At 43.7% G+C, this 26,456-nt stretch overlaps 1 protein-coding gene across 5 annotated transcripts in view; it reads left to right on the top strand.

Moving 5' to 3' along the window:
* Positions 1 to 26,456, top strand: part of RACGAP1 (Rac GTPase activating protein 1) — a 1,182,394-nt gene that overhangs the window by 24,042 nt on the left and 1,131,896 nt on the right. For 2 of the 5 annotated variants that reach the window (XM_044083830.1, XM_044083828.1), the window contains exon 2: positions 16,802 to 16,890. In XM_044083830.1, coding sequence (XP_043939765.1) covers positions 16,806 to 16,890 — 85 coding nt within the window. In that variant the 5' untranslated portion in view covers positions 16,802 to 16,805. The other 3 variants (XM_044083831.1, XM_044083829.1, XM_044083827.1) reach the window with 3 other exon arrangements.

Below are 26,456 nucleotides of genomic sequence, written 5' to 3'. Positions count from 1 at the left end.
AGGAGTGCGATATGGAGCCAGAGTATATTGTGGGAGGTAATGTGTACTACAATATTTGTGTTCCCGCAGAAGCTCGTGTGTTTTGCTTTTCCGGTGTCCAGAACACTTCAACAACTTATTGCCCAAACCAATCGATTGAATGTTGAATAATCTGCATTATGGAGTTTTTGTTCAGATAACCCGTGGTTTTAACAGTATTTTCTCAGTGCACAGACTATTGTTTTGTTGTAAAGCTATTCAAAGTCATTTTAGTATAAGTGGAACATATTCTGTTTTATTGTAGCATGGAGTGTGTAAAGAATGTAGTAGTTGTATTAACTGAACAGAGTGTTTCACACTGCAGTCAGTAGCTAAGTTGTTAAAATCATCTATAATATACTTACTAACCTTTTATTCTTGTTTCAAAGCATTAGTGTTTCACTGCTGAATTTTGCCCAGTGTGGGTAAAACCACTGCTATGTTAAGAGTTGTTAATGCGATTGAGATTATTAGTCCGATGACTCTGCAAGACTTGGGGTTTTAATTTCTTCATTACACCTATAAACATCTATGGTTATTTGTACATTGCTTTTTAAAAGAGCTTGTTGTTTTCCTGTTGTGTTTAACTTGTCTTCAGCATTTTACACATTCTAAAGGATACTTGAATCACAGCCTGTGTGATGGCTTTCTTGAATGTCTTCAGTTTTGGGTATGGTTCACTTGAAAGTACAAGAATGTTTTTGTCATACAGGTTAATGAGCTGGACCACTAGTTTGTGGTTTACAGTATATTAAAAAAATATATTAAGCAGAATGCGATCTAAAATCGTTACTTTAATCTGGATACAAGTGACCATTTTCATATAGCTGTAACGGACTATAAATACATTAGTAGATGACTCCTTTAAACCGGCAACAGATGACAAAATACTTGTTTGCTTGGATGTTTTAAATAGTTGCATAAACATGCGTTTCCCAAGGCTGTTGATGAGAGAGAGAGTTTTATGACTGAGAACAGAAAAGCGTATTCCGGCTCCGCTTTTTTACCTGTTTGCTTACCTAAGTTTTGTTCTAAGTTGTTTACTGTAGAAGTTATAGTTTTCATTTAGTCTAACATTAGGTTATGCACATAGTGCTATTTCAGAAAATTGATGTAGCAATTTATCTGGTTGTTTGGGTGAAGTAATATCTTTCATGATTTAACTTCATTCTCTACTGCCATGTAACTGTTGATGTATTTCTATATTATTCGGTCGTTGCCAGAGCAATCTGTGCCACTATACATGTTGGTGCATGCTTTGTAGCAGACTTGCAACAGAATGACCCTTGATTATGGAGTACTGTTTGTCTGTGTCTTAATGTTTGTAGTGTGCAAATTATGTGCATTTGATAAATGGCATTTTGCTCATAGGAGTAGGGTCAGAGATGAAAAATTAACTTTTGAGAGGTGCTTCTAATGAGTAGGTGTCAAATTTAGTCCTCATTTCCTAGAGTAGTGCTTCTAATGCAAACGTGTATGATAACAAATGTCCTATAGAGTTCATTGGCTTTTTCTGTGAATTTTGTTTTTTTAGTAAGAAGTTTGATCTTTTTTCTTATGGCATTAATCAAATATTTAATAACTTTAAAAATATAATACTAAACAATTTCTATTTATTGTATTCCCTATAGCATACTCCCCTGATTGCCTAGATTCTTTCAACATCAATGCGATGCAAAAATTCCAGGAAAATAACTTTATATTCTGACATCAGTTTATTGAAAACGAGTATCAAACCACTAAACTCTCTTATATGTAGTTTTTATGATAGTCAAGACAGTTGTTTGTTTATACACTCATTACGGCAGTTTATAGAAAACAAGCTGAGAGTATCAATCAACCTAGAGACTGAATCTATACCTAGTTTGATTAAGCTTTTTATTAGGTGTCTTGAAAAGACAGATAATCAAAAAATATCTATCTCACCTGTTTATAAGATACTAAGAGAAGACACACTAAAGTTTGACTCTAATTTTTAGAATTACTATGTAAAGATTAATGGAGAACAAATATCTGATGAATCCAAAACATTTTTATGGAATTCTACAATATGGTACCTCTTCTTCATTATATTGGAGATTGTATACATGGAAATTTATACTCCACATAAAATGCATCTTGTACTTAAAAACAGTGAAAGTAAATGTTAGAAATGTGATGAATTACTAGATGCCAACTGGGTTCACATGTTCACTGAATGTAGAAATGTTGTTCAATACTGGAAAGACTGCAGATATTTTGTAAATACTTTATGGTCTGATGACTATCATATTTCTAACTCACTAATCCTATTCAATGTTCCTATACCTAATGTAATACTTAAATCTCAGATTCAGTTACTCTGGTCAATTCTTGCAATTGCCAGAAAAGTTATTACTTTGAACTGGAAAAGTAAACAAGATTTGATGTTCAAAGATTTTATTAATTTAGTAAAAGTTTTTTGTGAAAAAAGAACTGCAAACTATTTGTTACAGAACTCATAACATTTAGTCATAAAAAAATAGCATGGCAAAAACTGGAAGACCTTTTGAATAAATACTGATAACTTCTTGTGGATAAAATGTTTATCATGGATGAATGTAAATAATATAAATAGTTTTGTTATTGTTTTATTGTATTTGTTATATGTACATTTGCATATATTTATAATGAAAACAAAATGTTTTTGAAAAAAACAAATGCACTATATAGAGAGAGACTCGTAGCTTGCACGAGCCAGACTAGAGATGTGCTGCCAGTATGCATACTTGCACGTGCATTTCAAAAACCACTAGACAGACATCCAAGTTTTCAGCTTGGGCTGTTTTGCAATGAAGAAAGTGAGGGCTGCTAAACACACAGAAAACATCCATTTACCAGCTGTCAGAGGTGTGGACACAGCTGTCTACATTGAACAGTACTAGTAGCACATGTACTTTGAGTCCTATCAGGATACACAAGACCATAACAGAATGTTAATTTTGCTTGCCACTGACATATACAAATGTCTACAACCCTAATACACATGTATAGCCATAGAAGTGCTTATCCTTCTATGTACATATATGATGGCTAATGATATCAAAGCTGCTGAGACTGGCTCACTCAGGATAATCAGAGATGTAACCTGTTGAGAGAAGACTCAAATGTAAATTGGTACAGTATAATAATTAGTGAGGCTAATACAACGCATGTGTTTCATGAATGTTGCACCTCTCCCCTGTTGCCCTTATAAATTATTTCACCCCATTGGAGCTCCAGAAGTAAGGGGAGACATGAATATCCTGTTGAGATATGTATGACTACATACATATCAGTATCTTTGATGACATGAAGGCTTTGTCCACCGTGACACTTAATTACAACACTACTAGTGGCTTAATCAACAGACTTCTAAGTCCTTCATGGTACTTAAACTTGGCACATGATCTGAAGGCTGACACAGCAAACTGTTGTATGCACCTCCCCTCGAAGCTGTCTAAGCCCTTTGCCTGCCTTTCCTGCACCTACATCCTTATTCTTGCAATTTGGGGGCAGGTGTGCACATACTGATCATTTGACACTTGCTTATGCCAGTGCTTGGTGTGTGTTTGATGACTGTAGGTGTGTCTTGTGTGTGGTGCTTATGTACTGTACCCATCCTTGCTTGTATACAAAAGGTGCTTGTGCTCCTACCAGTCTTGATACAGTGCTGCTTTCCCCTATTGGAATGCCCCCTGAACTGCTGTGTGCCTTACTATATACTTGAGGCAAAGAGTTGTAACTACTGACCTCCCATAATTTTGTATTTTATCTTCCTAGGTTTCCTAAGCAAGTGTGTGTCTGTGGACATAAACAGGCCATTTTAGCTAAGACCTGTGGCCATGAGTTATGTTCCTATGCTTGCATATGAGCTTCCATTGGTATTTATCTTAAAAGTATTCCATTTGGTGCCTAGGTGTCCAGTGGTATTTATCTAAAAAGTATTCCGTTTGGTGCCTAGGTGTCCAGTGCATCATCCATGAAATGCACACAGCTTGATCTGGCTACTTGCTGTGGAGATCTGACAGACATATGACCAGGATGGTGATATTTTTTTGTGTGCATGTGCTGCCCTCACTATGCGTCAAAAATGCAGCTTGGGTTTGCTTGTGTGCCTGTTTGTCACTAATGGGCATATAGACTGCCTTTTTTGTGCACCCACAGTGTTTCTCTGTGCCTTGAGTGTTCATTGGCCATCCACTCATTTATCTAAGCTCTGTCTGTTGTGCATGCTCCCCCAGCACTGACTTTACTCGTACTACAGTTTTCTGTGTACTTTTGCCCTGTGGACAGTCTACAATGGTACACTGCTCAGTTGTTCATTCATGTGTTGAGTGTACCGTGCTTAGAGTGATGTGTTTATTGTGGATTGTAGATAGACGTTCCACCCATTTTAGCTATAACAGAAGGGAAGTATAGCCCACCTACAGAAAAAAAGGTGATTGGGCTCTGACTTTTGAGTGCTCTCATCTGCATTAAGTTACAACTACCTTCTCTACTAAATGGCCGCAAAAGGTTTTGCTGGTGTAAGTGACATATATTTGAGAGTCATGATGGGGGATTCTAGTGAGTATGGAGAATGTTGGTATGTTGTTTAAGTTCTGTATTGTGATTTTAATTTTTGCCTCGCTGCATATACTGATGGTTGCTGTGATTTGTCTTGAAACTACTCTAGCTCTCTGTGGTGAGGGGGATTTGGTAAAAAGTCATTGTGCATTTGAAATGTCAGTATTATTTTATTCCAGACTAAGTATCTGAACTACCATTGTTTTGGGTGGAGGGGTAGGTATATGTTCTGGCACTTCTGCTAGGTCTGTCATTTACTGTAGAGAATCTTGTGCCTTAATCCTGTTGGGGTACCTGCTTTAATTATCGTCCTAGAGTGTGCTGACACTTTCCAGTGATAGTCTCATGCTGGTAGATCTGAAACACTTGGAAGGGTGCATATGAAAATTGGATGGATTGCATGCCAGCTGGTGTGTGTCTTTATGCTGTGCAAACAGAAGCTGGTTTAAGGCACTTTACCTGTTGATGTCATGCAAAGGCTTATTTGTGTTGCGTATGCTACTGATAAAAAAATGCTCAATTTTTGATAGTTTTCTGGAAAAATCTGTGCTCATGGTAGTTCATTGGAAATGGGTTTTGTTTGATCTTTCTGCATTTATTAATCCAGTTAAGTATTTTTCCTGAGCAATTCTAAGCAGCAGCATTGAAAGGCTACAAAAAGCCTTGACTTGTCTACTTTTAGTGCGTTATTGTTCATATGGTGTCTTTTATTACCAGAAAAAAATCTTAACAGGGCAAAGGGGCTTGCTGTTTCTTTGCTGTTCACATTTGCACCTCAAAATGCAGACCAGATACTGCACATGTTCAAAATCTGCGATCACAGAGGCACAAGTCAGATTACTGTAACACTCTGTTTTTGTGGTACAGCTTTCCTGGTAGACATGTTAATACAGAATTTAGTTTCAAAGAATATCAAAAACGCCAAACCAGCAGCAAAAAATAATAAAATCCAGTTGAAATAAAGGATTTAATAAGTTTCCACACAAACTATGATCAATCTAACAATAAGAACACAGTAAAAGGCAATAGGATAAGTGCTTTCGTCTGTCTCAATGCAGACTTTATCAAATCTAAAAAAGCTTGTAGCCATTGCAATTTTAAATAGTGGTTCCAATTAACCCACCAAATATTTAAAAATACAGTGTCCCACTTAATAGTAATACACTGAAAATAAAACATACGCAAAAAATTTTTTAAAAATGTTACAAATTAGCAGCTCTCTACCAAAATGGGTTTCAGAGACAAATGCTCATTCAACCCAGGTCAACATGAGTTTAAACAAAGCTGCCATTTCAACTTGCTTTTATCCACCTGGTTACCCCAATTACCCCTTCTAGGATTCTTAGAAACAGCTTCTAAAATGCCAAATCTAAAGCCAGTAAAACCTGTGCAAGTAAGAGAATGTTTACAAAGGGCATTGTTTGTATTTTTGGTGTTAATTGCATATAAATGTTGCTATATTCTCTTCTTGAAGGACCTTTCTGTCTTCTCTATATAATCTTTTACAGGTATTGCATACACTAAGATAAACAAGTCCACAAGTGTTGTAATTACCCCCTGCTAACATAACCCTAGAAGGAGGATCCCCCACCTCCATATCCAGTGCTTCAACCACATATGTGCAGTAATTGCATCTTCCACATGGTCTCATACCCATTTCGCCCCTCATAATAATCGGGTGATACCACAGTGCAAGGACAAAATGCTTACTTCAGCAATTGGCTAAGCTTTTGGTGTCATTCAAAGGGGATCCAGTATCTGTCTGCCTGGGAAGACATGATCGACAAACCCCGATGCTTTACCAGAGATGGTTTACACCCGTCACCCCTGGGATTCAGGTTACTAGCTTAAGCTCTTGCCACCCCCTATAGTGCCTTTTTTAGGCAAGGTTCAAAGGACAAAACCACCACCGTAACAGATACCTTCAGATTTTGTATACTTGTAATGCTACACAATGCTAGAAGTCTAAACCGAAAAAATGCACTCTTTCGAGGCACTCCTAAAAATGGAGAACATCGATATATCTGTGCAGTAACTGAGACCTGGATCAAGGCTCCAGAGAGCACCCCTGCAATACCAGGCTACAACTCTTACCAAGCTTTTCGGCCACAAAACCAAGACTGAAACACTAAAGGTGGAGGAGTGTACATATTCACACCTCCAGGCTAGTTGCCCAGCACAATGCATCTGAAATTCTCCAGGTGCAACTAACACTAGGTAAGACTGCAATCCAAATTGTAGCTTGCTACAGATCCCCCACCATGCCCAAAGATTCTCCCTACACCTTTTTAAACATACTGGAAAATATTAAGATACAACCAAACACCCTAATTCTGGGTGATTTCAACTACCCTGCCATTAACTGGGAAAACTAGTCAGGTACCAACACTTTTTTTTCCAACGGTTCTTGGAATTCATAAATTCCAATGTCCCGGATCAACTAATCCATTGTCCCACCAGGGGCTCCAATATCCTAGACCTGGTCATTACCAACATGGGAGATAGATGCTCCACACTAGTGGTCACCCCCTCATTAGTCAGGTCTGACCATAAGCAAATCACCCTTGACAGCCACATCCCACCCCCCAGTAAGGAAATCTCTGTAAAAAACTTCTCCAAAGCCAACTTCATGCTACTGAAGTCAGACGTGACCAACTTCATGACACCCATGCAGACAGGATCTGAAAGTTCGACTGCTGCACTGTACGAGCACATCCACCTGTGCATGAATCGTGCCATCCCAAATAGAACCAAGATGCTCTCCTCCAAAAAAAGGAAGCCAATCTGGTGGTCCTCTGCTATAAACGAACTGTACAACAGAAGGAAGAAACTGTTGCAGAATTGCAGGATGCAAAAAACTCCCTCACCAGCCTCGGTAAGAAGCTGAGATCCCTCATAAAATCCTCAAAAGCTAGTTACGAAAATAAAATTGCTAAATATTCCAAAGACCACCACAAGACATTCTATAGTTGTGTCAAGAATCTAAATGGCAATGCTCAGATCTGCTCTGAGCTACAACAGAATAGCGTTAAATATACTGATCCCAAGGATATTGCCAATATCCTGGCAGATTGAACCTTTAGGGGGTGAAGTTGGCACTAAATCAATCTAAATAGCAAAAGATTGCCAAATTCTGGTAATCATGGCCACACAGGTAGAAACCGCACTCTCTCCAAAGCTAAGAATACAACGTCCATGGGACCAGATGACATTCTGGGGTGTGTACTACATGAACTACAAAATGAACTGGCACCTCGCCCAAGTGTCATGTTTAATCATAGCCTCACCTCAGGCTTTGTGCCCACTGAGTGGCGCACAGCTACAGTTATCCCACTCCACAAGGGGGGATCCACCTTGGATCCCGGGAACTACCGTCCATCAGTCTGACGAGCCTGATCTGCAAGGGTATGGAACGCATTATCATGGAACTTATAAAGAGAGACATTGACAACCTTCAAACACTGGACCCCACCCAGTTTGGGTTCATAGAAGGCCAATCTTATCTCCTGAACCTGATTGACTTCTTTGAATCAGTCTCCAGAGCTGTGGATGAGGGTAAGGCAGTCCACACAGCCTATCTGGACCTCGCCAAGGCCTTCGACACCATCCCCCACTCTGGAATCGTAGATAAACTTACTAAGCTGGGCATAAATCCCTACATCACTCGATGGGTTGCCAACTGGCTTACTGACAGAACCCATACTGTAAAAGTAGCTGACTCCAAATTCAGCTCCAGACAAGTGGAGTACCTCAGGGTTCAGTCCTGGGACCGCCTTTGTTTGGCATTTACTTCTCTGAAATACAGGCCAGCAATAAGGGACTCTGGCTAACTTAAGTTCGCAGATTACTGCAATCTGGGAATCATTATTGAATTCCCAAATGATGTGGATATTCTACAAAAGGGCATTATAGAAACAGATGATTGGTGCCAGAGCCATGGGCTCAAGCTTAATGCCAAGAAATGTATAGTTATCCCCTTTGGAAAAAAACATGTACCCATGAATTACCAATAGGTGACAGTACACTAAACATTGAAAGTGTGATGAGAGACTTGGGGACACTGGACAGTGGTCTCACCTTCCATAAACACCGCCACAACAGTCGGGAAATCCTTCTATGTGGCCATTGTCCTACTGTACTCATCCTTCATTATACCCATCATAGAGTATAATGCTCCTTTTGGTATGTACCTCACAAGGCATCTACAACAGCTGGAAAGGCTGTAGAAATACCTCACTAAAAGAATCACAGGCCTAAAGTAGATGACATATGCTGATTGTCTAAACAAACTCCAGCTATACTCTTGTGGCATATGTTCTACTCAGAGGAGATCTCTGCTTAACATACAAGGCCATGTCAAACCCTGAGCTGTTGGACATGCTCCACTTAAAGAAATCCCAATCCCTCAGAGCCACACGCTCCAGGGAACTAAACCTTGTCATCACAATGAACAAAACCTGCAGGAGGGATAGGTTCCTGACCTAGAGAATCCCCATACTCTGGAATAGACTGCCCATACATGTCAAGCAGAGCGCCTCCTTAGCCCTCTTCAAAAGGAACCTTGATGATTGGATGGAAGATAGGAAATTCACCCCGGGGATCATGTCAGTCGCCCTGTTAGACAGGGGTCCAGGGAAGTAAATTATTGTGTGAAGAAATATCCAGGGAATTGTTATGGCTAGGCTTGTATAGGCTCTAGGGCTGATAGCCTAGTACCAACCAATGAAACTATGCAATTACATTAGGAACCTAGAGTCCAGGCTCTCTCCCCCTCAAGCCAGTATATCTGGCACTGAAAAGGTTGTCAACACACTCACTACACGACACACACCTACATATGCGGAGGTCCTCCACATAAGCATACCTAAACAAAGGAGACCTCTGAGGCAAAAACACACGTGATCTTCACAGCCCTCCACCCCACGTATCACGCATAGTCCACACACCCATGCCTCACAACCACTAATGCTTCACTATAAACCCAACATATTAGTCATAGGAGACTCCATTGTGTGAGAGACAGATGTGCCTCTCATCAGGCTGGATAAGGAGAAAGACGCGGTTAGTTGTCTGTCATGTGCCAGAATCCACCATATCACACACGCACTCAAGTCTCTCAACAACAGGTACTGTTATAACTGTCATAGTCCATGTTGGCGTGAATGACTTGAGATGTATGAAGAGAGACATGATTGAGCTCGCTGATCATGTGTCACAAACAGGTATGTCCCTAGCCTTAAGCAGCATTCTGCCATCACCCAGAATGATGCCTCAATACAAACAGAAAATGACTAACAATTGGCTTAGTTTCTGGTGTAATTCCAGGGTATCCAGTACTGAACAGCCTGGGAAGATATGATCGACACGCCACGATGCTTTGCTAGAGATGGCCTGCATCTGTCTCACCTGGGCTTCAGGCTTCTGGCTTCTGGCAAAGGCTCCTGCCTCCCCTATAATGCCTTTTTTTTAGGAAAAATTATGAGGTTAAAACTACCAACATACAAATTTAACAAAACACAAAGTGAAGTTCATGCTGCTAAATGCTAGGAGTCTAAACATGAAACTGCACTCGTTGCAAGCATTCCTAACCCTGGAAAATGCTGGCATCTGTGCAGTCATAGAAACCTGGTTCAAAGCTGCGGAGAGCACCCCAGCCTTACCTGGTTACTCATCCTATCATACAGCCAGACCTCAAACTGTAGGCAGTAAAGCCAAAGGATGTGGAGTTTCAATATACATTGGACATAAACACCTCCAGGCTGGTCAAACAGTATGATGCATAGGAGATGCTCCAGGTGCAGTTAACCATTGACAAGACCCCTATTCAAATCAAAGCTATCGGCCCCCAAATCTGACTCAAGATGCCCAGTCCATCTTGTTAGGTTCAACCCTTTACCCTGATCCTGGGTGACTTTGACTTCCTAGAGATTCCTTGATTGTCGTCAATGCAAATGCCTTGGAACAGCTAGGTGATACCCCTACAAGGGCTGATATCTTGGACTTTGGTATTAACCAACATGAGTAACCACTGCAGCATCCTTATAGTATCATCCTCCCTGGTAAAATCCTACCACAAAGCGGTCACTTTCGAAGTCACCATCTCCCCCTATCCCCCTCTAACTAGGATTAGACATAAAAACTTCTCCAGAGCTGATTCCAGCCTCCTGAGGGATGGTATAAACAGCTTTACAGCCCCCTCCCTCTCTGTAGGAACTGGCACCAATATCCACAACTACACCAAAGCACTATACGAGCATTTACATAGATGCATGGAATCGGGAATACCTGACAGGACTAAATCATCCTACGCAAGGAAGAGTAAACCTGTTTGGTGGACATTTGCAATAAATAAACTCTATAACAAAAGGAAAAAATTGCTGTCCAAGACCAAGAAGGAGCAGGTGCCTAATTGGAAGCAATGTCTCCTTAGCCTTGGGATGCGGTTGTGACTTTGCAGACCCCTTTTAAATCTTCCTTCATCAATGCACCTGTTGACGAATCTGCACTGTTTGGACCGAAAGTACAAGACATACTTGCATGTAGTGAGAAAGATAAAAAGACCTTGTCTGCTGTGGGCATATGCTTTTCCAACCCCCAGAGGTTCTACTCCAGGAACCAGAAGGGAGGAAAGATTTGGTTCAAGAAATCCCAAGGATCCTTTCGTGGTGAACAATTCCCCCCCCCCCGGCGCAGAGGGGGCAACTCGTATGGAAGACTCCCCTTTCTGGGTAGAGGGGGTCCATGTAACCAGGGCGCTAGAGATTCTTTCTCCGGCAGACCCTACCAGCACTCCTGAGCAGCGGCCCAACGGCCCAATTGCTTTCCTCTGGAAGCAGTTGGGGGGGGGGTCACTTTTTTCTCTGCATCTACCAGCCTGGCATCTTATAAGTACCGATGTTTGGGTGCAGAGAATAATATCCAGGGGCTACAAAATATCATTCAATTTAACTCCCAGACCCATCAAACGAATCTCCGATGTACCACCCAGTCAGAGGGAATTAGCAGCCTTAGAAATAAAAAAGCTGCTAAGAAAGAGTAATCCCAACCAGTCCGACCAGACAGGATCCGGGTTTTACTCTAGGCTCTTTTTAGTGCCAAAAAAGTCAGGGGACTGGAGACCAATCCTGGATCTTAGCCTATTGAACAAATTTATCAAGCCTCAAAAATTCCGGATGGTCACGGTACAGTCCATTCTTCCCTTTTTTAGGGGGGGACAATTGGATGTGTTCTCTAGACCTCCAGGATGCGTACTACCACATAAAGATGGATCACCGCTCCCAGAGGTTTCTCCACTTCCGGCTGGGAGCCAATCATTACCAGTTCAGGGCACTGCCATTCGGTCTCACAACACCCCTCTGAGTGTTCACCAAATGTATGGCAGTTGTGGTAGCTCACCTTCGACTACAAGGATTCCAGGAGTTTCCCTATCTAGACGATTGGCTCCTTAAAGCTCCGACTCGGGAATCTCATAGTCCGCAGCCTCTCTTACACTCAAGATCTCACTCTCTCCTCTTGGGGATTACTATCAACAAAAACAAATCTCAAATGCCCCCAATGAAAACACTGGAATTTATTGGAGCGGTCTTTTACACAATGTCCTGTCAAGCCCCCCCCCCCCCACAGGCTTTCGAAAATAAGTAAGACACCAAATTCAAGACCACCTTCCTCAGACCTATGTACCAGCATGTCTTGTACTGCAATTCTTGGGCTCCATGGCGGCTGCCATTACGTTAGTACCATTATCGAGACTGCACATGAGAATCCTGCAGTGGCTCCTTTCCGCACAATGGTTGTTGCTAACTCACCCACTCAACCACATGATACGTCTTGCAGTTGCAAGGAAGATATGCTATGGTGGATGAAGCCACAAAGGAATCTTTGGTGTCGATCGTTCTGTCTTCCCCAGCCCATGGCTACGGTGACCACGGACGCTTCACTGTTGGGGGGGGGGGGCATTTCCAGGGAAAGACTATCCAAGGCACCTGGTCCCCCATGGAGGCCAATTTGCACATAAATGTCCTGGAACTGAGGGCAGTTCTCTTAGCGTTGCAAGCGTTCCATGCATCCCTACCCTCTGGGACCATTGCAATTCAGTCAGACAACATGTCCGTCATCTGGTATATCAACAAGCAAGGCGGAACCAGGTCTTACTCCCTGTGTCGGGAAGCCATGAGGATTTGGCACTGGGCGATGGCTTCAACCGCTTTCTTATAGCAACGCACATTCCTGGGAGTTACAACTTTCTTGCGAACAATCTGAGCAGGAACATCCCGATTCCTCACAAGTGGTCCCTCAACCTTGTAACAGCGGGTCGGATCTTCCAACGCTGGGGAAAGCCTTGCAATGACCTGTTTGCTTCCCCTCTAAACTACAAATGCAGAAGGTATTTTGCCCTGATTTCCCCCCTTAGGAGGGAACCACCGAGGGATGCTCTAATGCACAGTTGGCCCCCAGGTCTTCTGTATGCCTTTCCCCCGTTTCGCCTCATTCCAAAATTTCTCCAGAAAGCTCAGAGGTTGAGATGCAAAGTGATCCTTATTGCCCCCCTACTGGCCCCATCAAGTCTGGTTCCCATTTCTATTGGCTCATCTGATTCACAGCTTGTGGATCCTGGATCATTCCCAAGACCTGTTATCTCATCCTCCAGGTCTGATTCATCCGAACCTGCACAGTCTGAAGCTCACAACTTGGTTCCTCCACTTCCAATGATTGGCAGGCTGGCTGACATCCCATCTCCTTTTAGTGAAATTCTTCTGGCCTCACACACCTTCCACTAGGAAAGTTTATTCTAGTAAATGGACTAGGTTCTCTATTTGGGCCAAAGATCAGAACTTGGACCCTTTCTCTACAAAAGATCCTACAATATCTGACTACTCTTTTGCATGCAGTAGCCTCGGCTTCGATCACTGTACATTTAGCAGCTATCGCCATTTTTCATAATGGTCTTGATAATTCTTCAATTAAGTCCACTGCCTATGCAAGACCTTTTTGAAAGGAGTATTGCATGTTAAACCTCCGGTCAAGCTTCCCTTAGAACCCTGGGACTTGACTTTGGTACTTCAGTCTCTCACAGGTCCTCCTTTCGAGCCCTTTGATTCATGTGTTTTAAAATTTTTGTCATGGAAAACTTTACTTCTAGTAGCACTTACCTCAGTGAGAAGAGTATCTGCGCTGCAGGCCTCTAGTGTCACTTGATCTTCCACATGGATAGGGTGTCCCTTCGTACTGACCCGTCTTTCTTGCCCAAGGTCGTTTTTGGCTTTTCCATTAACCAATCTATTGATCTTCGGTTTTCTTCCCTCAACATTCTAATAGATGGGAGTACCTTTTGCATACCCTTGATGTGCATCGGCAGCTTCATTTGTTATTTAGGCAGGACTAAATCTTTCAGGAAAACAGATCAATTGTTTGTGGTCTTTGCCGGACCCAGGTTGAGTAAACCTGTTTCCAAAGTGACTTTATCCTCCTGGCTTGGAAATGTCATTACCTTTATCTACCAACAGAATAAGCTATCCTTACCTTCCAGAATAAAGGCTCATTGTACTAGATCTATGGCTACTTCTGTAGCGCTTCATTCCAGAGCCTCTATGGATGATATCTGCACAGCAGCCACTTGGGTAAGATCTCATACCTTTATTTCTCATTACAAAATGGATTTGGCCTCCAGGGGATGAGCATCTTTTGGTTCTATGGTGCTCAGGAATAGCCTTCCTTAGGGCCACCCAGGGCTCAAGTAGCTGGGGACTCGGTCCTATTTGTAATGAATGAGCGAAGTTGTCATACAATAACGTTCCATCTGTGTTGTAGATCTTTGTTCATTCATTACTTCCCGCCCTCCTTCCCCCTGCCTGGACTCCTGGTGGACTTTAGGAACTCCTGGTTAGGGTATTTGCTCAGACAGAGTCTCCTACTATTTTCTTCTATTACTACATCTGTTATCTAAGGGCGGGCAAACTCGATCTGGAGTAACTAGGACAGGGGCATTATGGGTAGGTCTTAGCTGAGAGGTTTTGGCTTGCTCAAGCTTGGAAACTGCCATATCTGTTCTGAGGGTCGAATCGAGGTCCTATTTGTAATGAATGAACAAGATCTACAACACAGATGGAACGTTATGGTAAGACAACTTATTTTACACAGCTCTTCTTGAGTTTTAATAAACAAATTTAGTTTGGATTTTATTTGAATTTATCCACCTGCTGTTTGTATCCTGGGCTGTTTTCCTGTGGGTTATTCAAAATATGTTTGCAAGTTAAATAGACTTTGCTATTCATTTTTGATTTCTTTTGCTTTTTGATTCCATGGTATATTTTCAGTAATATCCCTTGGAACTCTGTGGTGAAAATGAAAATTGATATCTAATAGACCATAAGCATTACTCTACTATGCAGAAATCTTTTATTTGGACGTGTGCCATGTTTGGATATTTTGCATATTAATGATCTAATTTCTGATATTTAACAGACGTGATCTTTTGACACTAGTATCATACCAGAGGAGTCCTGTTTTTTTTTTTTTCTCCCCGTGCACCTGACAACAATCCTGGTCCCACCTGTGGGTCTTCAGCATATTCATTTCTGTTTTGCAACAGCAGCTTCAGTTGGCAGGGGTGAGAGCTGACTGTAGGGGCTGTCATCCAAGCAGTCCTGGAGAAAAAATGTTTTCTTTATTTGGGTTCCTAATTCCCACACTGTGTTAGCCTGTGATGCTTTCCCCAGCGGGTGTGCACACTTTCACACATGCAGTAATGGTTATCTTGTGAATGAGGCTTGGCAACACCAAGCATATGTTCCCAGCCTATTAAATGTATGCTATGTACCCCTTTCTCTGGCAGGGGATGGCATTGCTGTAGAGTGAGGAGGCATCTGCAGTTTTGTCATTCTCGTCAAGTTTTCTTCGTCAACTGGGTTGAATGCTGATCCTTGATCCTAGGTCATTTGGGTTGTAGTCGGGGTGGTATCCCTGTACTCCACAGAGCAGGCTTTGTTTCTGTTTGCACAGTTTTTATTAACCGATTCAGTGCATAGCCACAGCCATCAAGTAACAGCAGTGTAATACTTCGTAATAATTCTCTGTAGAGTGTGAGAGCTTTCCATTTGGCACATGGCCAAAAATGTATTGGTTCATAAGTTGACCTTGCCTCCCCCATGAAATTTGCACACGTGGACACAATTATTTTTTTTATAAAGAGTGGTACTGGGGTTAGATGGAGATCTGTTAGAACATTTTGCACAAGATTGTGACCATCACATTGCAGATTTTCAACAGTACTCAAGTGACTTGCACTAGAAGTTGACTGATCTTCATGTTTTGCTTTCTATCTGTAAGCAGCTTGCCCATTTCTGGATAGCGATGCAATGACTGGAAACTCTTTTTAAAAAAAAAAAAAAAAAAAACCTGTTGAGTGGGATGGGAAGAATACATTTTGACATTTCCTGAAGACTGTGTTGTGTGTGTGTGTGTGTGTGTGTGTGTGTGTGTGTGTGTGTGTGTGTGTGTGTGTGTGTGTGTGCGCGTATATGTGTGTTTAAATGAACTCCCTTTATTCTGCTGTGTGACAGATGACCCCCTCAACATACTGATTTCAAAAAGCATTAGTGCATTGTATGACTTGTGCGTAAATAGAACCACAGTTTTCAGTTCTCTGGATATACAACACACTTCAGATGTCTATCAAATGTATGTCCTCTAGGGAAAATGTTGCTGCATCAGATTACCTATATATAAAAAAAAAAAAAAAAAAAAGATTGTGTTGCTCTGTGTACAAATCATTGCAGCACGTCACTGCTGCCCACCCCAAAATAAGGTCTGGAAAATATTTTGTAGTTGGTATCAGTTACAGAAAAGTGCAGTTCTGAACAATAGCACCACTGTTCTGCATAATAACAAGAAAAAAGCTAATGGAAACATCGACAGCTAGCTAACGTACATTTTACTAAGCAGTTTGCCTGTGCTTGAAGTGGTATTTAGTAGTGTTTTCAGAAAGATGCAGATTTCATGTTGCAGTGGTAACCTGAAAAAATGAAACTCTTCAGTGCCAGTTTAACATTTTGCCACACTGCGGGAAACCATTTTCAAAGGGACCAAATTATTCACCTAGGTTTTGCTCGAGTCCTTTGCAGTACTTTGCTGTAAACTGCTGCTGGTTCTAAATATTTTGGGCATATGAACAAAAGTGGATGGATGTTGCATCTTATTTTTTTTTTTTTTTTCCTCCTAGAAAAATGGAGGCTTCGATGGCAAACCTCCGAAGAATGTTTGACTTGTTAATGAGGCAGGCTGAAATTCTGAATGAAAATGTTGAACCACGTAAGTACATTAATCTCTCTATTTTCTGTTGAAGTTTGTGATTGCATTGTACTGAATGCTGGATTTTAAACTGGATGTAGACATTAAAGACCAGGTTTTACAACTGTCTGAAGAATGGTAGTCTGTGTAATTTTAATATGCGACTATAAGGAATAAAGGGCTAAGGCTGCAAACTGCTGAAAATCCTCTGGGTTTGAGTCCCTCGCTTTCCATTTGCATGCAGTGTGACTGATCAAGTCATTTTCCAGTCGGAGCTCCCAGTTTGTCCCTGGAAAAAAACAGTAGTTTTAGCTAGTGGGTTTACCTGTTTAACAGATGAGTGGTATAAAAGAAAAATGTGTATTTTTACCTGTATATGTGCACTTTGTAAAATCTGTATGCGTTTTTAATTTGTTTTCTAGATGCTGTTGACTGGGTTATAGTTTTCTCCACAATACTAACTGTGTTTTGTGATGTCTTGTATCTTCTTAACCAACTTTTGCTTTGCTCATTGCCGTCTATATCCCCTACATGGACAGTTTATATTTCTAACATTGTTTATTTTTGGAAATAATCTGAAAACAATATTTCTTAACAAATACTTAATGTACTTGCAAGAAATTTTCTGGTAACAGGAATGGCCAATGTTCAAAGTTTTCTGACAGTCACAGCCCAGTGTAGAACTAATGGCCACTGCTTACCTTCACATGCACTGCTGTTCGTGAGTGTCACAGCCCATAGAAAACTTGAGTAGTCTCTGTTTATAACAGAGGAATAATGAATGGAAAGCATGCCTGAGCACATGCTTAATTATTGCACTTTGCTCAAAGGATTACCTACCCAGTAAAGATAGTGTGACACTTGTCCACTGGCAATAAGGTAGAAATTATGGTCTGCTGTATGGATGATAGTCTGGTTAAAACGCAGCTTTAATGGGAGAGCCAGTGCACTTTGTAAATGCAGCCGTTAAGATAGTTGTATTTCTAGTGAGCAGTTTGAAGATGCTTATCCCCAATATGTTTTATTGTGACCTGAGTTGTTTCCAGACTTGTGGGTTTGGCTCTGGGTGTGAAGACTTGTTCATCATATTGATAAGTGCAGTAGCCGTAGCTTCTATGGTTTATAGCCTGCCAAGAATATAGTTGCCAGCCAGCTTTCAAAGATTTAGGGCACCTTCCTTGCGCCCAAACTGTTGGACAGTACAAGATTACCTGGCTAAAAGAAAAGTAGAAGCACCAAGTCCTTCAGAGCTTTACTGCTGTCAGAGTATGCTTCTCTGAAGTTTTTGAGGATCAGCTGTCTCCTTGTGCTGTTCCATTGCTGGGCAGATATGTTCCCTTTGAGGAGGAAACCTACCTTCCATTCAGTTATCTTTTATTATTGCTTTTTCTCCCTGGGCAGGTTATTTGAGAAAGCTAGGAGTTTGTATTTTAATTCACTGTCACGAGTGAGTACTGGGTTTTTAAATGAAATTTTTTTTTTTCTGTGTAGGAATTGTTTTGCCTTTTTTGGGTCTGGTAAGTGTTTTACAATGCTTTTTAGCAGCTTTTGCTGCTTGTTTTCCCTGTGGAAAGAGGCTCCATTTTCAGCTTGACCATGGAACAAATGGTCAAGCCCAAGGTTGGTCCTTCTTCCAGCCACAGAAAGAAAAAAGTTATGCAAATGACCATCGCCACCACAGATTACTAACAATTTCTCAGCTGTAGATGAGTGAGACTGTTGTGTCTATTTGTTGTACACCAGACCCAGTCTTCTTATCCTGCATCTTTCTGGTGTACCCCTTGCAGCCGTTATGGACTGAGTGTTAACCACATCCTCTGCAACTGCTGGGATCCCATCAGCTGTCCAGGGAGAGTTAGTTTACTGGGTCTCGCTTGGAGATTTTTTCTCCCAGGCTTTTGATGCTTTGTATTTATTATTGCTGTTTGGTTAAAAAGGATATCTGGGTGGCCACTGTGATGCAGCGGTTAGCATTGTCACCTCACAGAGGTTCTCCGGTTCAATCCTCGGCCAGGGTGCCTTCTGTATTGAGTCTGCATGTCCTTCCTGTGGTCGCGTGAGTTTCCTCCCACATCCCAAAGACATGCTGTAGGTGGATTGGAGTCACTAAATTGGCCCTAGGCATGTGCGCCTTCCATGGAAGGTTGGGAGCTGGCCTAGCAACTCAACATCGTAAAACTCGAGTGGACAGGTGATCTACTGTGGCGACCCCTAACCGGGGGAAAAAGCCGAAAGAAAAAGGTAAAAAAAAAAAAAAAGATAGCGCCCTTCCTGAAGAATTTCAAAATTCTGAATCTTGTCAAGGAGATGGGAATAGGTTTTATCCTCCGTTTTCTGATTCAGAGGAGAGCTCAGTTTCTGATTCTTCTTTTGGGGTTCCTCTGTCTTATGAGACTATTTCCAGAATGTGTTAAATGGGAGTACACTGAGATTTCTCAGTATCTCAGAAAATGTTATGAGCTGTTAAAGTGTGTGTGTGTGTGTGTGTGTGTGTGTGTGTGTGTGTGTGTGTGTGTGTGTGTGTGTGTGTGTGTGTGTGTCCTACATGAACTCCAAGAGGAACTAATCCCTCAAATAAAACAGCTATACAACCTCAGCCTCACTAAAGGATATGTGCCCACAGAATGGCATACAGCAACAGTGGTCCCACTCCACAAAGGTGGAGCCTCTACGGACCCTGGAAACTATCGCCCCATAAGCCTGACTAGCTTAGCTTAGTCTGCAAGGCTATGGAGAAGGATCATCATGGAGCTCATAAACAAAGACATTGGGGACCTAAAGACACTAGATCCTACCCAGTTCGGCTTTGTCAAGGGCAGATCCTGCCTTTTGAACCTGGTTGACTTCTTTGAAACAGTCACCAAGGCCATCGATGAAGGGAAGGTAGTCAACACAGCCTATCTGGACCTTGCAAAGGCATTTGACACAATACCTCACTCGGGCATCATAGATAAGCTATCCAGCTTAAATATAAACCCCTATGTCACAAGATGGGTCGCAAATTGGCTCAAAGACAGAACCCACAGAGTGAGAGTTGCTGGAGCCATGTCAGACTCGAAACCGGTCACAAATGGCGTCCCACAGGGTTCTGTCCTGGGACCACTCTTGTTCGGTATATACTTTTCCGAGGTACAGGCAAACGTGGGAGGACTATGGCTCACCAAGTTTGCAGACGACTGCAAATTGGGCGCCATAATCAACTCTCCAGCTGACAAACATCCTTCAAAAAGGTCTCACAGAGACAGATAACTGGTGCCAGCGCCATGGTTTAAAGCTAAATGCCCAAAAATGTATAGTCATACCCTTTGGCAAAAACAATGTGCCTACAAATTACCACATAGGCGGAAACCCATCAAGTACAGAGAAAGATATTAGGGACCTGGGGACCCAAGTTGATAGCAATCTCTCCTTTGAAAACCACATTGCCAAAGTGGTTAGAAAGACCTTCTACATAGCTCACCTCATCACGAAGGGTTTCACATCTAGATCAAGAGAGGTAATCGTGCCCCTTTATTCATCCCTCATCAGGCCCATCATAGAATACAATGCCCCTTTTGGGATGTACCTTACCCGACACCTGCAGCAATTAGAAAGACCCCAAAAGTATCTCACCAAGAGGATCAAGGGTCTCATACAGATGCCATATGCTGCTCTGTTCAAAAAACTCCAGCTCTACTCAGTTGCATACCGCCTACTTTGAGGCAATCTATGCCTGACATACAAAGCTATGTCAAATCCAGAATTAATGGACATGCTCCACCTCAGTAAATCTAAATCCCTTAGAGCCACACGCTCGAGGAACTTGAACCTCAGCACAGAAATAAATAGAACTTGCTGGAGGGACAGGTTCATAACCCAGAGGCTCCCTTCGCTCTGGAATAGAATTCCAGCTCATGTGAGGCAGAGCACCTCACTGAATCTCTTCAAGAGGAATCTCGATAAGTGGATGGGGGATCGTAGGTTTGTCCCAGGGATTACTCCCGTGTCACTATTAGACAGAGGCACAGTAAACTAAACCTTAAAAAGGGCACAGTATACTCAAATCAAGGGGTGGCGTAAGCCATACAGAATCGGGCTAGGCTTATAATTGCCCCAGGGCAGATAGCCTAGTATGAACCTATATATATATATGTGTGTGTGTGTGTGTGTGTGTATGTGTGGAGATGTATGTATGTATGTATGTATGTATGTATGTATATGTATGTAAATATATGTATGTGTGTGTATGTGTATATGTGTATATATATATATATATATATGTGTGTGTGTGTGTGTGTGTGTGTGTGTGTGTGTGTGTGTGTGTGTGTGTGTGTGTGTGTGTGTATATATATATATATATATATATATATCTATATATATATATATATATATATATATATATATATATATATATATAATTTTTTTTTTTTTTTTTTTATAAATAGCCAGCCTGCTGCCCCTAAAAAGATTGAAAGACTGAACTTTATACATTCTTAGTTTTTATGCACTTTCCTCCCAAACCCGGCCTAAGAACTGTAACTTTAGATGTTATGTGATCCTATCTCGCCTACATTCTGTACTGATGGGTTCGGAGCTGATCCTCGGCTCCGAGTCGGCACGCTATACTATAGAGCGAAGTCTCTTATTGGCTGAGCTATTCTATATCCCAGGATGCACCACCACCAATTCCCCAGATCTCGTTTGCCGCTTTACAAGCTAAGACGTGGTCTCCGACTTGGCTGAGCTAAGTGTTTTTCTAAGATTTTTTTGTCAGGAAATTTCTTAAATTTGACCCAAAAGCTGTTTTAACAGCTATCGTTGTGGTTTGAGTGATTTTTTTTTTTTTTTTTGTGGTAAATTTGTCTTCAGGGAAAGGTTTCTGTTTAAGTTAGAGGGGCCTTCCCCTTGCGCTTGAGTGAGTCTTTTGTGTCAGTTGTGGTGCCTTTTGGTCCTTTTAGTTGGTCAAGTACCCGTTTTTAATTAGAGGGTTCTTAAATCTGCTGTTATTTCAGTTTGTTTTAATCTATTAGCGTAGTAATAGATTTGGGCATTGCCTTATTCTTCTACTTTAGTGGGTAGTGACTGTGTACTATTATGTCTAAAGAACATAGACCATCAGGGTTTAAGAAGTGTACCCGTTGCAGTTACAAGATGTCCATTACCGACGATCACTCCTTATGCGTGTATTGTTTAGGCCCCAAACACCTTCAGGAGTCTTGTAGCGTTTGTCACGCTTTTTCCTCTAGGGTCCTCCAAGAGAGGAAGAATAAATTGATTTTAAAAGGGATTATCAAACCTAGTTTTGAGGAGGCGTTATCTTCCTCCTCTTCTCCCTCCAAGAAAAAGAAATCGTCGGCTTCGACCAGCCCGTCGGAACCGACCTCTAAGAAATCTCGGCAGGCTTCTCCATCGGCTCCATGGACTTCGGAGCAGAGCAGAGGGCGGAACGGTCTGCCTCGACTCCTCTGGCTTCGGAGCCGACGGCTGGAGCTTCGAGAGGCGGGTCACCTTCATCGGCTCCGCTGATTTCGGAGCAGATGAGGGTTGCCCGCTCAGACTCTTCCCCTTCGGCGCGAAGACCTCTTCGGCACCGAGGGATGAGGGTTGCCCACTCAGACTCTTCCCCTTCGGCGCGAAGACCTCTTCGGCACCGAGGGAAATTACAATGGAGTGTCCTTCGGCACCGATTTTGATCGAGACAATTCGGAGCTGGTCCCCCAGTCCTTCGGAGCCGGTGGAGAAGTCTACTTGGACCCGTTCGATCTCCTCCCGGTCTTCCAAGATGTCGGATTCGGACATTGACAGGGTGCTCCAAAGGCTGTTTCAGTCTCCAGTCTTCCAAAAGTTAGTTTCGGCTCCAGCCCAGTCAGCATCGGAGCCGATGGTCCACCCTTTAGCCTTGGTTCCTCCTCCAACAGCCTCGGCACCGTTGGAGTCTGTGCTGGTGGAGCCGATGGAGGTTTCCGGGTCTGCTCCGACCCTTACTCCTACCCCGGCCTTCGGGTCGGAGTTCGGTACACGGACCTCTTCGGTCGGGCCCGGGGGTGACGCTTCGGGACCGATGTTTTCGGTTCCGAGCCTCTCTCTCGGTGCATCGGCTGTGGGAGTGCCGTCTGCTGTTATGGCTTTGGGGGTCGGACCTTCCCAGGATTCTGGGGGTCCGGCCTTTAGAGCCATGAGGAGTGCTTTGGCCAAATCTTCTTTGGCTACCTCCACAGTCTCCCCGGCACCTTCCCTAGGCACGGAGACTGGTTCCTTTGTAGTCCCCCTGTCTCAAGACAGCGGAGCCCTGGGGCCTGAGGTCACCCCCATTGGGGGTCCCTCTCTTCCTGGAGGTCCCTCTGAAGAGTCTTAGGAGGAACCCCCAAGAAAAAAGTGCAAGAGGAAGCACGTAGACTCCCCTGACGAGTCTCTCACCTCGGACACCGATCTTGATGATGCGGAAGGGTCCCTCAAGTCGTCCTCGAATGATGTCTCCTTTGCGGACATCCTGGAAGTCCTCAAACAACGAGGCGGCTGGCAGACCAAACCCCCTTCCTCTGACGAGTCGGTGTTTTTCAAGGCCTTCGGGGCTCAGCCCTCCGCCTCCTGGGTGTCTCTGCCCTTCGATGAGCTCCTAGATTTGATCTCTCGTAGGGCGTGGGAACATCCAGATTCTGTGGAACCGGTGCCTGCTCGCCCTAACAAATTTTTATCAGCGCCCCCGGAAAAGGAATTTCTCACCAAGGGTGTGGCTGTAGATGCTCTGGTGGTGGCATCTGCTACCCAGCAAGATGTGGCAGAGGCTTCGATGTCTGTCCATCCTCCTAATAAGGAGTCTAGGAGCATGGACCGGTACGGGAAGCGCACTCTTACTTCAGCAGCCTTTACCTTAAGGTCTCTGAATTACCTAACGCACTTCACTAGACTTCAGAGGGACCTGATCAAGGTACCCTCTCTGGTAACCTACCTGAGCAGTTGGCCCAGACTGTTAGCTCTCAGTTGGCTACTCTATCGTCGATATCGAACTCGTCCATGAGGCTCATTTCGTATGCAGCCGAGGGGGCGAGTAGAGCGGCGGGTACGGGTGTTGCTCTACGGAGACAAGCCTGGCTCCGCCTGTGTCATTTTGCGGAGGCCTTCAAGTCTTCCTTTGCCGACGCTCCCTTTGATGGGTCCTCTTTGTTTGGACCCAAGGTAAAGGACACCTTGACCCGCTGTGAACAAGAGGGTAAGACTTTGACTGCCGTAGGGGCACGTTTTTCCTCTCCCTTTCGGCCTTATCCCAAGGCTAAAAGAGGAGGGAAAATGTGGTTCCGTAAATCTCAGAAGACTTACCCCTCACAGCAGGACGATCCCCCTTCTAGAGGCAGAGGAGGGGGAAATTTTTCAGGAAGACGCCGTCCCAGAGGCGGCAGAGGCCCCCGCAACACTGGAGACCGCGAGTCCTTTCGTGGCTCTTCAACCTTTCTGCATGCCTGAAGGATTGCCCGACTGCGCAGCTCCGGAGCCAGTCAGGGGTCGTTTTTCGAGGCACCTAAAGGCCTGGGAGAGTATCAATCGGGACCGATGGGTGCTCCGAATCATCGCCGGAGGTTACGTCATCCCCTTTTCGCACCCCCCCCCCGCCATCCAGGAAAATCTCGGACCCGCCACCCAGTCAACGGGGTATTGCAGCCATCGAAATTTCAAAGCTGCTTCAAAAAGGAGTCATCCAACCAGTCCCCGTAGACCAGACTGGATTAGGGACTTACTCAAAATTCTTTTTGGTGCCAAAAAAGACCGGGGACTTGAGGCCCATTTTGGATCTCAGCAACCTAAATCGATCAGTCAAGAAGTCCAAGTTCCGGATGGTCACCTTACAATCCATTCTCCCGCTACTGGAGAAAGGTGTTTGGATGTGCTCCATAGATCTCAAGGACGCCTATTATCACATTCTGGTAGATCAGGCGTCCAGGAAACATTTGCGCTTCAGCCTGGGAGACAGTCATTTCCAGTTCTGCGCACTGCCCTTTGGTCTCACCACAGCCCCCAGGGTGTTCACCAAATATTTGGTGGTGGTGACTGCTCACCTGAGGAGTCTAGGATTCCAGGTGTTTCCGTATCTAGACGACTGGCTCCTAACTGCCACTTCCAGGCATCTACTATTACAGAACCTAGCAGCCACTATATCTCTAGGCACCTCCCTAGGAATCGCCTTCAATTGGGCAAAGTCTGTGTTGCTGCCATCTCAGCACATACGGTTTATCGGGGTAGAGATGGACTCAAAGCGAATGCGGGTCTATCTTCCTACAGAGAGAGTAGAAACATTACTATCTCAAGTCCGAGCATTGCTCCTCAAACGCCGAGCCCCAGCAAGGATGGTCCTACAACTGTTGGGTTCCATGTCGGCTACCGTTCTCATGGTCCCCTTAGCAATATTGCACATGAGGATTCTCCAGTGGCTCCTGTCGGTCCAGTGGTCGTATCCGGAACTTCCTCTGTCACCACATTATAATCACGGAGACGTGCAAACAGGACCTCCGTTGGTGGCTTCTCTCCTCCAACCTGGATCAGGGACGACCCTTCGTTCCTCCTCCTCCAGTGGCCACTTTGACTACGGACGCCTCCCAGACGGGGTGGGGGGGACGTTACCTGGGCAGGTCAGTCCAAGGCAAGTGGCACCCTGACGAGAGTTCCCTACACATCAACATACTGGAAATGAGGGCGGTGCTTCTATCGCTTCAAGCACTACACAGCTACCTCCCCCAGGGTATGATTGGCGTTTAGTCCGACAACATGTCAGTAGTCTGGTACCTGAACAAGCAGGGAGGGACCAGGTCCTACCCTCTTTGCAGAGAGGCCATGAAAGTATGGAATTGGGCTGTTGCAACCAACCGTTTCTTGGTAGCAACGCACATTTCGGGGAGATACACATCAACATACTGGAAATGAGGGCGGTGCTTCTATTGCTTCAAGCACTACACAGCTACCTCCCCCAGGGTATGATTGGCGTTTAGTCCGACAGCATGTCAGTAGTCTGGTACCTGAACAAGCAGGGAGGGACCAGGTCCTACCCTCTTTGCAGAGAGGCCATGAAAGTATGGAATTGGGCTGTTGCAACCAACCGTTTCTTGGTAGCAACACACATTCCGGGGAGATCCAATGTGGTAGCCGACAGACTGAGCAGAACCATTCTCTCCCCGCACGAGTGGTCTCTGAACAACAGAGTAGCATCTCAGATCTTTAGAAGATGGGGAACTCCTTGTTGCGACCTCTTTGCAACTCCCCTCAACACGAAATGTCTACAGTTCTTCTCTCACCCGGTTCCGGGTTTCCCAAGGACGCCCTAGTCCAAACTTGGCCCACCGGCTTACTGTACGCCTTTCCACCGGTTCCCCTTCTTCCCAGGGTGATCCAGAAAGTGATTCACTTGTAGTGCAAGATGATTTTAGTTGCCCCATATTGGCCTCGTCAAGTCTGGCTGCCATTTCTTCAGAAATACTCACTGGATGGTCCATGGTTCCTGGACTAGGTTCCAGATCTCTTGATCCACCAGCCGGGACAGCTTCACCAGTCCCTTCACTCACTGAGGTTAACAGCTTGGCTCCTCCACTTCCGACTATAGTCAGGAACCAGGTTTTGGACTC

This window comes from Protopterus annectens, chromosome 9.part0, assembly GCF_019279795.1.
Source record: "Protopterus annectens isolate FY-2018-M chromosome 9.part0, PAN1.0, whole genome shotgun sequence".
In the NCBI taxonomy this organism is placed as follows: domain Eukaryota; kingdom Metazoa; phylum Chordata; order Ceratodontiformes; family Protopteridae; genus Protopterus; species Protopterus annectens.
This window is presented reverse-complemented; position numbering and strand designations above follow the sequence as displayed.